The sequence below is a fragment of the Ranitomeya imitator genome, chromosome 2 (assembly GCF_032444005.1).
Source record: "Ranitomeya imitator isolate aRanImi1 chromosome 2, aRanImi1.pri, whole genome shotgun sequence".
NCBI lineage: Eukaryota > Metazoa > Chordata > Amphibia > Anura > Dendrobatidae > Ranitomeya > Ranitomeya imitator.
Window position 1 is genome coordinate 702,567,881 of NC_091283.1, and position 14,600 is coordinate 702,582,480.

At 43.6% G+C, this 14,600-nt stretch overlaps 1 protein-coding gene across 2 annotated transcripts in view; it reads right to left on the reverse strand.

Annotated features, from left to right (window-relative positions):
- Positions 1-3,390: 3,390 nt before the first annotated feature.
- LOC138665540 (rap1 GTPase-GDP dissociation stimulator 1-like) overlaps positions 3,391-14,600 on the reverse strand; it is a 489,411-nt gene continuing 478,201 nt past the window's right edge. The window contains exon 14 of one of the 2 annotated variants that reach the window (XM_069753123.1): positions 3,391-11,789. In XM_069753123.1, the coding sequence (XP_069609224.1) occupies positions 11,638-11,789 (152 nt within the window). In that variant the 3' untranslated portion in view covers positions 3,391-11,637. The remainder of the gene's footprint in view (positions 11,790-14,600) is intronic. The other variant, XM_069753124.1, reaches the window with a different exon arrangement.

The following is a 14,600-nucleotide window of genomic DNA, read 5'->3' on the forward strand; positions in this document are numbered from 1 at the left end:
TGGATTGTAATATTTCACCATTTATAATAGGTGAAATATTACAAATCGCTCTGATTGGCAGTTTCACTTTCAACAGCCAATCAGAGCGATCGTAGCCACGAGGGGGTGAAGCCACCCCCCCTGGGCTAAACTACCACTCCCCCTGTCCCTGCAGATCGGGTGAAATGGGAGTTAACCCTTTCACCCGGCCTGCAGGGACGCGATCTTTCCATGACGCCACATAGGCGTCATGGGTCGGATTGGCACCGACTTTCATGACGCCTACGTGGCGTCATGGGTCGGGAAGGGGTTAAACCACCAGGGGGGAACCAGGTCTCAATCATTAATGGAAACTACCTCCGAAATTTTCAGCCTGGTACAAAACAACTTCCTGTCCCTATCAGCCCTACATATAAAGGGGGTGGAAAACCAAAAAGCGGACTTTCTGAGTCGTACCCAACTAAATCAGGGGGAATGGTCTCTAAATCAGGGCATATTCAACAAAATTACAGATCTATGGGGGATCCCTGTAATAGACCTCTTTGCCAATATGCACAACAAGAAATTGGAAACTTTCTGTTCCCTGGATCCCAGGGGGAATCCTCAGGCCGTGGATGCATTCACAATACCCTGGACACAGACCCTAACATATGCATTTCCCCCTACTATTCTCATTCCAGCAGTTCTGAGAAAAATCAGGCAGGACAAATCCAGACTCATCTTGATAGCCCCCTTCTGGCCCAAGAGAGCCTGGTTTTCATGGCTGAGGATGTTATCAATCACCGATCCCTGGGTGCTTCCGGATCTTCCGGACCTCCTGTCTCAGGGACCGGTGTTCCACCCTCAATCAGAAAATCTTCATCTGACAGTGTGGCTTTTGAGAGGTCACTATTGAGGGAAAGAGGGTTTTCTGACAAACTAGTGTCTACACTAATGAAAAGTAGAAAACCTGTGACCACAAAAATATACGGCAAAGCATGGAAAATTTTTTTGTCCTCCTCTGGGGTAAAATTGCAAGATGGTGTTCCAGTGTCTGAAATACTAGAATTTCTACAGAAGGGCTTAGACTTAGGCCTTTCGGTAAGTACCTTAAAGGTACAGATAGCAGCTCTAGGAGCTTTATACTGTGAGAACATAGCAGCCAACCCTTGGGTTATACGGTTTATCAGAGCAGCCGCAAGGTCTAAACCGCTAACTATAAGTAGATTACCTACCTGGGATCTGAACTTAGTTCTGTCAGCCTTAACAGACTCCCCGTTTGAGCCCATAGAATCGGTACCCCTTAAAATTCTTTCTCTTAAAACGGCCCTCCTAATAGCCCTGACTTCGGCCCGTAGGATAAGTGACCTCCAAGCCCTGTCTGTAAACCCTCCATTTACACAAATTCTGGATGATAAAGTTATATTATAAACAGACCCTTCCTATCTACCGAAAGTTGCGTCAACATTCCATAGATCCCAAGAAATAATCCTTCCTTCTTTCTGTCAAAACCCTAAAAATAAGAAGGAAGAGAAATTCCATACACTAGACGTTAAAAGGTGCCTGGTCCAATACATAAAAATCACCCAGCAGTATAGGAAGGAAGGGTCTCTTTTTATCTGCTTCCAGGGACCGAGGAAAGGACTCAAAGCTTCTAAGGGCACTATAGCTCGATGGGTCACAGATGCAATAGCTTTGGCGTACTCATCCTCCGGGAACGCCATTCCGCAAGGACTGAAGGCACATTCTACAAGGGCTATGGCGACCTCCTGGGCCGAAAGGTCAGAGGTACCATTAGATCAGATCTGTAAGGCGGCCACCTGGTCATCACCTTCAACCTTTTTCAGACACTACCGCTTAGACCTAGCCTCTTCGTCTGACCTAACCTTCGGGAGAAGGGTTCTGCAGGCTGTGGTCCCTCCCTAAGCAATGATCTCTGTAATTCTCTCTGGTAGTGCTGTCATGGGCGACTGAGAAAAGTATAGTTACTCACCGATAACGGTGTTTCTCAGAGCCCATGACAGCACCTGCTTATCCCCCCCCCTCATCACGTGTGCGGTGAACACATTATTTTTGTGAAGTGGTTTTTTACATATAGACACGGTGTTCACTGTTAAGCATTATGATTAAATTGCATATTTTTTGTGCTGTTGTGACTAACCCGGAGGACCTCCGATGCTCTGTAAAAAAAACTGATGCAGGGGAGAGGTACCGCCCTTTTATCCTGTAGGTTTCCTGTCCCTGAAGGGCGGATCCCCTCTCTCTGGTAGTGCTGTCATGGGCTCTGAGAAACACCGTTATCGGTGAGTAACTATACTTTTTGGTGGCTATTACAAAAGCAAGATGTGTAGGAGAGCTTCAAGCATTGTCCATTAGAGAACCCTACTTTACGATTAGAGATGACAGGTTAGTGCTGCGACTTGATCCATCATTCCTACCCAAGGCTGTTTCAGATTTCCACCATTCACAGGAAATACTGCTTCCCTCCTTCTGCCAAAATCCCAAAAATGCAGGAGAAAAAGAATTTCATACTCTTGATGTCCGACGGACGATTTTACATTACCTAGAGCAGACCATGTCATGGAGGATTGACTCCAATCTATTTATCAACCCAGGGCAGAATAAAGGTAGAAAAGTAGCGAAAGGTACCATCGCAGGATGGATCAAAAGAGCAATTTCTGAATAATACCTGGCTCAAGATACGACGCCCCCAGAGGGCATTCAAGATCATTCTACAAGAGCTACCTCAACATCCTGTGCAGAAAGAGCTGGCGCATATACAGAACAGATTTGTAGGGCCGCCACATGGTCGTCCATCCATACTTTCACAAACCATTATAGGTTGGACTTACTATCCAGTAAGGACTTGACCTTCGGCCAGAAGGTTCTCCAGGCCGTTGTCCCCCCCTAGCTACAGAATAGGTTGGTATTCCTCCTATGCTGTCGTGGAAGGTGACTAGAGAAAATAGAATTAGTCTTACCGGTAATTCGGTTTCTAGGAACCTTCCACGAAAGTGGTAATTTCCCTCCCTACGTTCCTTGGTTAATGCTTGGAATTTTAAAATAACCAGTGTTTTGGGATTCGTTATAATTCACTGGCGAATAGCAGGTGAGAGGGTCTTTTAACCTCTTTGTGCTTCCTGTCCCCCATTAGGGCGTGGAGACAACCTCCTATGCTATGGTGGAAGGTTCCAAGAAACTGAATTACCGATAAGACTAATTCTATTTTTTTCCTAACCTAGCCCTGCTTTTATCTTCTCCATAACTTTATCCCTGAACTGTCTGACATGTTCCTTGGTTTTCATAATGCTTTTTGATCCCTAAAGTTCTCAAACAGACCTCCGAGACCTTCACAGAACAGCTTTAGTTATACTAAGAAGAAATTACACACTAACAGACTCAATTTACTAATTACATGACTGCTGGAGGCGATTGGTCACTCAGGATTTTATTTAGGGGAATCACACTACAGGGGCCTGAGCACAAATGCACAACACAATATTCAGATTTATATATTTTTTTTTAAATATTTAGAAGACAATGAATAATTTAACATTTTGTAAACTTTGTGAAGATGTGTCATATAAAATCCCAATAAAATACATTTAAGTTTGTGGATGTAACATGAAAAAATGTGGAGAAGTTCACAAGGTAGGAATACTTTTTGAAGACACTGTGTACATGGTAGACAGTTGCTATGAAGGGATTAGCTTGACTGGTCATGGGTAATCCCAACTTTCCAAACATTCATCCACAGGTATCCAAGGACCCATGATGTGCAAAGAAACCATTTCCCACACCATTACTAAACCACCTCCAACCTGAATTGTTCACTGATTTTTGCTGCTTGCGGGAATGTGTCATGTGAAAAAGCGGTTTTAACTTGCAGAAATGGGGTTGCAATTTTTTAGCGTTCCGAAATTGTTCAGCCGCCACACTGAAAGCCCAGCTGCCAGGAGGAAATGAACGTTATTCCTCTCTTCAGCCTCAGGCTTTCAGTCATAGAGGGGCAGTTTCAATCATTGATCAGTACATAGTGAGTGGTGGCTGTAATCGCGCACCATCACTGACTGACAGCCGGCTCTACAGTGCACCAGTGCTGAGCCGGCTGTTATGGACCTGGTGGTTAGGAGCACCAGGAACGAACTGATGGTTAAACTCACACAAGACAAGCTCTGGGAAGTGGGAACTCTGCTGACCGCAACCCCTAATCCTATCACACAACTAGAAATAGCCGTGGAGCGTACCTAACACGGCCTAGACGCCTCTTCACAGCCTAAGAGCTAACTAGCCCTAGAAATAGAAAATAAAGCCTACCTTGCCTCAGAGAAATTCCCCAAAGGAAAAGGCAGCCCCCCACAAATATTGACTGTGAGTAAAGATGAAAGTCACAAACACAGAAATGAAACAGGTTTCAGCAAAAAGAGGCCAGACTTACTAAACAGACTGAGGATAGGAAAGGTATCTTTGCGGTCAGCACAAAAAACTACAAAAAGACCACGCAGAGTGTGCAAAAAGACCTCCGCACCGACTCACAGTGCGGAGGTGCCACTCTGCATCCTATAGCTTCCAGCTAGCAAAACAAAATCATGATAGCAAGCTGGACCAGAAAATAATGAACAAATAATTAACTAGCAGGGACTTAGCTTCTGCTGGAGTAGACAGGTCACCAGAAAGATCCAAGAGCGAACTGAACCAGTACAAGAACATTGACAGCTGGCATGGAGTAACAATCTGAGTGGAGTTAAATAGAGCAGCCAGCCAACAAATAAACTCCGTCACCTGTGGAAGGAACCTCAGAAGCAGCAGCACCACTCACAGCCACCAGAGGGAGTCCATGGACAGAACTCGCCGAAGTACCATTCATGACCACAGGAGGGAGTTCGATAACAGAATTCACAACAGTACCCCCCCCTTGAGGAGGGGTCACCGAACCCTCACCAGAGCCCCCAGGCCGATCAGGACGAGCCAAATGAAAGGCACGAACTAGATCGGCAGCATGAACATCAGAGGCAAAAACCCAGGAATTATCATCCTGACCATAACCCTTCCACTTGACCAGGTACTGGAGCTTCCGTCTCGAAATACGAGAATCCAAAATCTTCTCCACCACATACTCCAACTTCCCCTCGACCAACACCGGGGCAGGAGGATCAACGGAGGGAACCACAGGCGCCACGTATCTCCGCAATAACGACCTATGGAACACATTATGGATGGCAAAAGAAGCTGGAAGGGCCAAACGAAATGACACAGGAATGAGAACTTCAGAAATCTTATACGGACCAATGAAACGAGGCTTAAACTTAGGAGAGAAAACCTTCATAGGAACATGACGAGACGACAACCAAACCAAATCCCCAACACGAAGTCGGGGACCAACACAGCGCCGGCGGTTAGCGAAACGTTGAGCCTTCTCCTGGGACAATGTTAAATTGTCCACCACATGAGTCCAAATCTGCTGCAACCTGTCCACCACAGTATCCACACCAGGACAGTCCGAAGACTCAACCTGCCCTGAAGAGAAACAAGGATGGAAACCAGAATTACAGAAAAAGGGCGAAACCAAAGTAGCCGAGCTGGCCCGATTTATTAAGGGCGAACTCAGCCAAAGGCAAGAAGGACACCCAATCATCCTGATCAGCAGAAACAAAGCATCTCAGATATGTTTCCAAAGTCTGATTAGTTCGTTCGGTTTGGCCATTTGTCTGAGGATGGAAAGCCGAAGAAAAAGACAAATCAATGCCCATATTAGCACAAAAGGACCGCCAAAACCTCGAAACGAACTGGGAACCTCTGTCCGAGACGATGTTCTCCGAAATGCCATGCAAACGAACCACATGCTGGAAAAACAATGGCACCAAATCAGAGGAGGAAGGCAATTTAGACAAGGGTACCAAATGGACCATCTTAGAGAAGCGATCACAAACCACCCAAATGACCGACATCCTTTGAGAGACAGGGAGATCTGAAATAAAATCCATGGAAATATGCATCCAGGGCCTCTTCGGGACCGGCAAGGACAAAAGCAACCCACTGGCACGAGAACAGCAGGGCTTAGCCCGAGCACAAGTCCCACAGGACTGCACAAAAGAACGCACATCCCGTGACAAAGAAGGCCACCAAAAGGATCTAGCCACCAAATCTCTGGTACCAAAGATTCCCGGATGACCCGCTAACACCGAACAATGAACCTCAGAGATAACTCTACTAGTCCATCTATCAGGGACAAACAGTTTCTCCACTGGACAACGGTCAGGTCTATCAGCCTGAAATTTCTGCAGCACACGCCGCAAATCAGGGGAGATGGCAGACAAAATTACCCCCTCTTTGAGAATACCCGCCGGCTCAGGAACATCCGGAGAGTCAGGCACAAAACTCCTTGACAGGGCATCAGCCTTCACATTCTTAGAGCCCGGAAGGTACGAAACCACAAAATCGAAACGGGAGAAAAACAGCGACCATCGAGCCTGTCTAGGATTCAACCATTTGGCAGACTCGAGATAAGTCAAATTCTTGTGATCCGTCAAGACCACCACGCAATGCTTGGCTCCTTCAAGCCAATGTCGCCACTCCTCGAATGCCCACTTCATGGCCAACAACTCTCGATTGCCAACATCATAATTGCGCTCAGCAGGTGAAAATTTTCTAGAAAAGAAGGCACATGGCTTCATCACCGAGCAATCAGAACTTCTTTGCGACAAAACAGCCCCTGCTCCAATCTCAGAAGCATCAACCTCGACCTGAAACGGAAGTGAAACATCTGGGTGGCACAACACAGGGGCAGAAGAAAAACGACGCTTCAACTCCTGAAAAGCCTCTACAGCCGCCGAGGACCAATTGACCACATCAGCACCTTTCTTGGTCAAATCAGTCAACGGTTTAGCAACACTAGAAAAATTAGCGATGAAGCGACGGTAAAAATTAGCAAAGCCCAGGAACTTCTGCAGGCTCTTCACAGATGTCGGCTGAGTCCAATCATAAATGGCCTGAACTTTAACAGGGTCCATCTCGATAGTAGAAGGTGAAAAAATGAAACCCAAAAATGAAACCTTCTGAACTCCAAAGAGACATTTCCACCCCTTCACAAACAAGGAATTCGCACGAAGGACCTGGAACACCATTCTGACCTGCTTCACATGAGACTCCCAATCATCCGAAAAGACCAAAATATCATCCAAATATACAATCATGAATCTATCCAGGTACTCTCGGAAGATGTCATGCATAAAGGACTGAAACACAGATGGAGCATTAGAAAGCCCGAATGGCATAACCAGGTACTCAAAATGGCCCTCGGGCGTATTAAATGCTGTTTTCCATTCATCGCCCTGTTTAATTCGCGCAAGATTATACGCCCCTCGAAGATCTATCTTGGTGAACCAACTAGCCCCCTTAATCCGAGCAAACAAATCAGACAGCAGCGGCAAAGGGTACTGAAATTTGACTGTGATCTTATTAAGAAGGCGGTAATCAATACAAGGTCTCAAAGAGCCATCCTTCTTGGCCACAAAAAAGAACCCTGCTCCCAACAGTGATGACGACGGGCGAATATGACCTTTCTCCAAGGATTCCTTTATATAACTCCGCATAGCGGCGTGCTCTGGCACAGATAAATTAAACAGTCGGCCCTTAGGAAACTTACTACCAGGAATCAAATTAATAGCACAATCGCAATCCCTATGAGGAGGTAGGGCACCGGATTTGGGCTCTTCAAATACATCCCGGTAATCTGACAAAAACTCAGGGACTTCAGAAGGAGTGGAAGACGAAATTGACAGCAATGGAACATCACCATGTACCCCCTGACAACCCCAGCCGGACACAGACATAGATTTCCAATCCAAAACTGGATTATGGACCTGTAGCCATGGCAACCCCAAAACGACCACATCATGCAGATTATGCAACACCAAGAAGCGAATATCCTCCTGATGTGCAGGAGCCATGCACATGGTCAATTGAGTCCAGTACTGAGGCTTATTCTTGGCCAAAGGCATAGCATCAATTCCTCTCAATGGAATAGGATGCTGCAAGGGCTCCAAGAAAAAACCACAGCGCCTGGCAAACTCCAAGTCCATCAAATTCAGGGCAGCGCCTGAATCCACAAATGCCATAACAGAATAGGACGACAGAGAGCAAATCAGAGTAACGGACAAAAGAAATTTAGACTGTACCGTACCAATGGTGGCAGACCTAGCGAACCGCTTAGTGCGCTTAGGACAATCGGAGATAGCATGAGTGGAATCACCACAGTAAAAACACAGCCCATTCCGACGTCTGTGTTCTTGCCGTTCAGCTCTGGTCAAAGTCCTATCACACTGCATAGGTTCAGGCCTATGCTCAGAATACCGCCAAATGGTGCACAGCTTTGCGCTCACGCAAGCGCCGATCGATCTGAATGGCCAAGGACATAGACTCATTCAGACCAGCAGGCGTGGGAAATCCCACCATGACATCCTTAAGGGCTTCAGAAAGACCCTTTCTGAAAATTGCCGCCAGGGCACACTCATTCCACTGAGTAAGCACAGACCACTTTCTAAACTTCTGACAGTACACCTCCGCTTCATCCTGACCCTGACACAAAGCCAGCAAGATTTTCTCTGCCTGATCCACTGAATTAGGTTCATCATAAAGCAATCCAAGCGCCAGAAAAAACGCATCTACATCACGCAATGCAGGATCTCCTGGCGCAAGGGAGAATGCCCAGTCTTGAGGGTCACCACGCAACAAAGAAATAATGATTTTTACTTGTTGAACGGGGTCACCAGAGGAGCGGGGTTTCAAAGCTAGAAACAATTTACAATTATTTTTGAAATTCAGGAACTTAGATCTATCCCCAGAAAATAAATCAGGAATTGGAATTCTAGGCTCTAACATCGGATTCTGAACCACAAAATCTTGAATGTTTTGTACCCTTGCAGTGAGATGATCTACACAAGAGGACAGACCTTGAATTTCCATATCTACACCTGTGTCCTGAACCACCCAAAGGTTAAGGGGAAAAGAAAGACAAAACACACTGCAAAGAAAAAAAAATGGTCTCAGAACTTCTCTTATCCCTCTATTGAGATGCATTAATACTTGGGGCCAGCTGTACTGTTATGGACCTGGTGGTTAGGAGCACCAGGAACGACCTGATGGTTAAACTAACACAAGACAAGCTCTGGGAAGTGGGAACTCTGCTGACCGCAACCCCTAATCCTATCACACAACTAGAAATAGCCGTGGAGCGTACCCAACACGGCCTAGACGCCTCTTCACAGCCTAAGAGCTAACTAGCCCTAGAAATAGAAAATAAAGCCTACCTTGCCTCAGAGAAATTCCCCAAAGGAAAAGGCAGCCCCCCACAAATATTGACTGTGAGTAAAGATGAAAGTCACAAACACAGAAATGAAACAGGTTTCAGCAAAGAGAGGCCAGACTTACTAAACAGACTGAGGATAGGAAAGGTATCTTTGCGGTCAGCACAAAAAACTACAAAAAGACCACGCAGAGTGTGCAAAAAGACCTCCGCACCGACTCACGGTGCGGAGGTGCCACTCTGCATCCCAGAGCTTCCAGCTAGCAAAACAAAATCATGATAGCAAGCTGGACCAGAAAACAATGAACAAATAAATAACTAGCAGGGACTTAGCTTCTGCTGGAGTAGACAGGTCACCAGAAAGATCCAAGAGCGAACTGAACCAGTACAAGAACATTAACAGCTGGCATGGAGTAACAATCTGAGTGGAGTTAAATAGAGCAGCCAGCCAACGAATAAACTCCGTCACCTGTGGAAGGAACCTCAGAAGCAGCAGCACCACTCACAGCCACCAGAGGGAGTCCATGGACAGAACTCACCGAAGTACCATTCATGACCACAGGAGGGAGTTCGATAACAGAATTCACAACAGCCGGCTATCTGTTAATGCCGCAGAATGGTTACAGCCTCTGTTCACTATGTACTGAGCAGTGACTTGTAGACACTCACTTCAGTGATTTATCTTTGCAGATTTTTATAGTCTGGGACTTTGGTCCCGGGGGCTTCTGTACCCACCCTGGAGCCTATCTTTAGCACTCCAGTGGTGCTGTCCGGAGAGACGTACTGGAAAAAGGGAATTGAACCTACTGGTAAGTGTTGCTTTGGGCTGGGCTTCATAGGAAAAAAATAATTTCCACCTTATACTGCATTTTATTGTATAAGCAATCGAATGATTGCAGGTTCAAGATTCCTAAATAGATTATAAAATAAAGTAAAAGTAGAAAAAAAACAAAACACAAAAAATAAAAAAATGTGAAAACCTAAATCTTTTTGGTATCGTCATGTCTGTAAAAGTTCGATGTATCAAATATAAAATTATTTAAACTGTATGTTGTAAGCGCTGAAAAAAGACAATTGAAATTAAGAATTGCTGTTTTTGGTTGCCCCATATCCTCAAACAAATGCAATAAGAAGTGATAACCCCAAAATAGTATCAATAAAAAATATCCGCTATGTACACAAACCAGACAGCGTACCTCCATCAACTGAAAAATAAGTTATGGATTTCAGAAAATTGCAAAACAAACTTGAATGAAAACCAATCAAAATGTTTTCACCATTTTATCTACTTGAAATTTGTTTCCTTGTTTTCATTAAATGGTAAACTGGTGTCATTCAATAGTATAATATTTCCCACCAGAAAATAAGCCCTTCATGGCGATATTAAAATAAAATATAAAGTTATAGCTTTTAAAAGAAGAGATGGGGAAACAAATGGAAGCACAAAAATGGTCGCCTAGCCTTGAAAAGGCTTAAAGGGGTATTTCCGTCTCTGAGATCCTATCCTAATATGTAGTAATTTTAATAATATGAGCAAATACCTCCAATTGTAAATGTAGTTCTGATTAGCTATGACACCCAATGTGCAGGGCATTGCTGTAGCTTAGATAACCATGGTGCATCACAAAGTAGCAGTTACTATGTGAGTCTCCGTAACCATGGATATCTAATCTACTGCAATGCCCTGCGCATGGTGTAAGCTACATGGCTTATCAGAAGACTATACTACAGTTCTAATAGGAAGTATTTGCTAATATTATTATTGCACCTACTACATATTGGGATATGATCTTATAGAAAGGTCATTGGGTGGGATAAGACCGGAACTGAACTAGGCAAATGCCTTTTTTCTCTGTGTATACTAGTATTCCTTGGTTCCATTCGCATCAATAATGATGAGCTGTAACACTAGCACCCATAGGTAAAAGTAACGCTGTTTATTCTCCTCTGCATAGGGTAGTGCGGGTTCCTCAGATGTCTTCTGGCTCCAATTTGTGGAGAATCCCATTATATTATTGACCACTTTCCTCTGTGCGTCATCCTACCACAGCTTCAGATTTCTGTATTAGAAATGACCGAACAAAAATGTGCCTTTATTTAAAAAAAAATAAATCTATACACTATTACAAACTTGTGGTCCCTTTCCATCTATAGCCATTTCTGTTTGGCACTAGTACAAATAGGAAAAATATATGAATGTTACCATTTGTGGAAACAGATGACACTAGAACACTGTTGGAAATCCTCACTTGCTAAATATTGTACTTATTTATAGTTTTAACAATACAATACAGTCTCTAATTGTTACTAGCTGAAGAAGATGCTAATGTAGGCGAACACTTTGGGTTGTGCTTGTTCTTTTACTCTGCGTACATCTATGGAAAGAAATGATCACTGTTCTGGCTAAAATGTTCTATAATCTCCAGAACTTTGTTGGCCTGTCTAACTACATTGACGTTGCTATGAGTACGGAGCTTCTCCAAGGTTTCTTTTAGGTTCATTACTTCCATTTCCTTCCGCAAATCATCTGTAGAAAGAAAACTTTTAAAAGTTAGACACCGTCTTTTAGTCCAGGATTTATCTATAGACCTTTGTTGTTTGCTGCAAGAGATATTTCTTTAAGTTATCATTATATATATACACTGCTCAAAAAAATTAAGGGAACACTAAAATCCCACATCCTAGATATCACTGAATGAAATATTCCAGTTGTAAATGTTTATTCATTACATAGTGGAATGTGTTGAGAACAATAAAACCTAAAAATGATCAACATAAATCACAACTAATATCCCACGGAGTCAGTACAAGAGTCATCAAGCACAATATAACACTGAGGCTGGGAGTAAACAAATATCACTCCCCCATCATAAACACCACAAGAAGATGGCTGAAAAGGACTGCTCCCAAATACAATGTACACAACAAAATGGAACATACTCAATGCCCCACTGATCATGATAAAAAGCTTATTTTATTAGAATAAATCATGTATACAAATAAATGTACAAATTACAATAAAGACCCAAAAACAGGAGGTACAAGGAGAAACATGGCGATAAATAGGGAAGGAGTGGGAGATAAAGTATATCTCATCAGGGTATAGGCATGATTATGGTCCACGCAGAGTTCAATGGATAACCCCATCAAAGCAGCGTCATAGTATATATAGGTAGCATACCCATCATAAGCCGAGAACAACTGCAATTAAATCCACATACTTACCCATGAGTAGGGATGACTCCCTCGGCTTCTCAAATGCCCCCGATGCGTGTTTCCCTTTGAAAAAGCTGGACAGCGAAACGCGCGTCAGAGGCATTTGACACTATGATGCTGCTAAGATGATGGAGAAGCGAAAATGCTTTATTTTGTAAAAGAAGGCAAACATTTTGAAGCCATAAATACAGACATTCAGAGCAGATTGTATTTTGTGACTGCGGTATGCATCTTGCCTTGTAACCCCTGTGTCATGGTGATCAATTAACACTAATGGGCGGGAAAATTTCACATTTTTATTCACACCCCTAGAACCCCTAGTTCTATTGGCTCATTGTTCAGAGGGAACTTTTCCATTGTCTGTGACCCTATTTAAAATGGCCTACATGTGCTAATAAACCAGAAATCCTAGGTACACCATACAAGTCTGTACTGTATTGATGTTTTGAGTGCTCGTAAAACAAATCTTAATTTGCAGTTTGAAAGTCAGTGTGTTTTGCACAAAAATGGATATAAAAATTCTACACGTCCCTTTTAGAATGTCTTGCTTTTGTCTTTTAAACAAAATATCCTACCAAGAAGAATCATTTAAGAACTTTTTCCACCTTTAAAGGGCCACTGTCACCCCCCTGCAGCCGTTATAAACTAAAAGAGCCACCTTGTGCAGCAGTAATGCCGCATTCTAACAAGGTGGCTCTTTTAGTTTTGTGTTCAGGTATTACTAAAATAAAGCAGTTTGAAACTTTGCAAAAATGCCTGTCTTTGTCCACGGAGGCGGGTCTGAAGCCTCCTCTGTGAAGCGCCCAACTGCCGTCACTCATCTCTTCTGGGGCGATGGTCGCCGCCCCCTCCGTGTTATTTTATTTTCAAATCCGGCGCTGGCGCTGTGTAAATATTTGTGTGGCAGGCGCAGTAAGCTCTGGCGGTCTGACGTCCCAGCCTTGTTTGCAGACTGCGCCTGTGCTGGCAGTGCGGCCACCCACCTCAGTAATCCCTGCCCCGCACTGTGTTATGCATTATGCATTTATAACGGCTGCAGGGTGGTGACAGTGGCCCTTTAAATGCCAATCTAGAATTGTCAATCTTTGCTCTCTCCACATCTGTCAGATTGCAATGGCATCTTCTGTGTACAGTGCCCTCTTCAGATTGCTTACAGATTTGTAATTGGATTCCGATCTGGGTTCTGGCTGGGCCATTCCAAAACTTTGATCTTCTGTTGAAGCCATTCTTCTGTTGATTTGGAGATATGTTTAGGGTAATTGTCATGCTGAAAAGTTAAATTTGTCTTCAGCTTTTTAGCAGAGGCATGAAAGTTTTGTAGAAAAATTAATTGATATTTGAAACTTTATAATTCCCTTTACTAAAACCCCTGTTCTAACTGCTGAAAAAAAGCCCAAAAGCATAATGCTGCCTCCACCATGCTTCACTGGTTATGGTGTTCTTTTGGTGATGTGCAGAGATGGCTTTGTGCCAAACATTTTTGAATTATGACGAAAAAGTTCAACCTTGGTCACATCAGATCATAACTGGTTTTCCCACGTGCTTTTAGCAGACTTGATGTTTTTTTTTTACAAAATATAGCAGATTGTATTTTCTTCACAAGAAAAAGCTTCTGTGTTGTCACCCTACCCTACAGGCTAGACATATAAGGAAATTGAGATGTTGCCATAGGGGAAAGAGAGTAAATTGAGAAGATGGCCAGTAATAGGATTGCAAAGGAGATTTAAAAAAAAAAAGAGGGAAAAAGACAAAGGCAATAAAATTCCTCTTGTCTGACTTTTCTTTTTTCCCCATTTATTTTGTAGCAATATATTGTAGCAAACCCAGATAGGACTAGGTTAAATCCTAGCACTGAGTTTCTTGAAGCTGGTGAATGGCCAGCCAAAGTATGAGCTCTAGCAGGGAGAGAAACAAGTCAGAGTCTCGCTAAATGGAGATTGCACAGGATTAGCTTCAAACGCAGTGTGTAAAATTTACTCTGGGAGAAAGGACTGTAATCTGTTAGGGTGAGCCCTCACTGGCATATACACTTATGAGTAAAAGGGTAACAATGGTTTGAATTTTTGACTTTCAGGCTCCATATCTCACCATCCACCACTGATTCGAATGTGAGACTGCCATC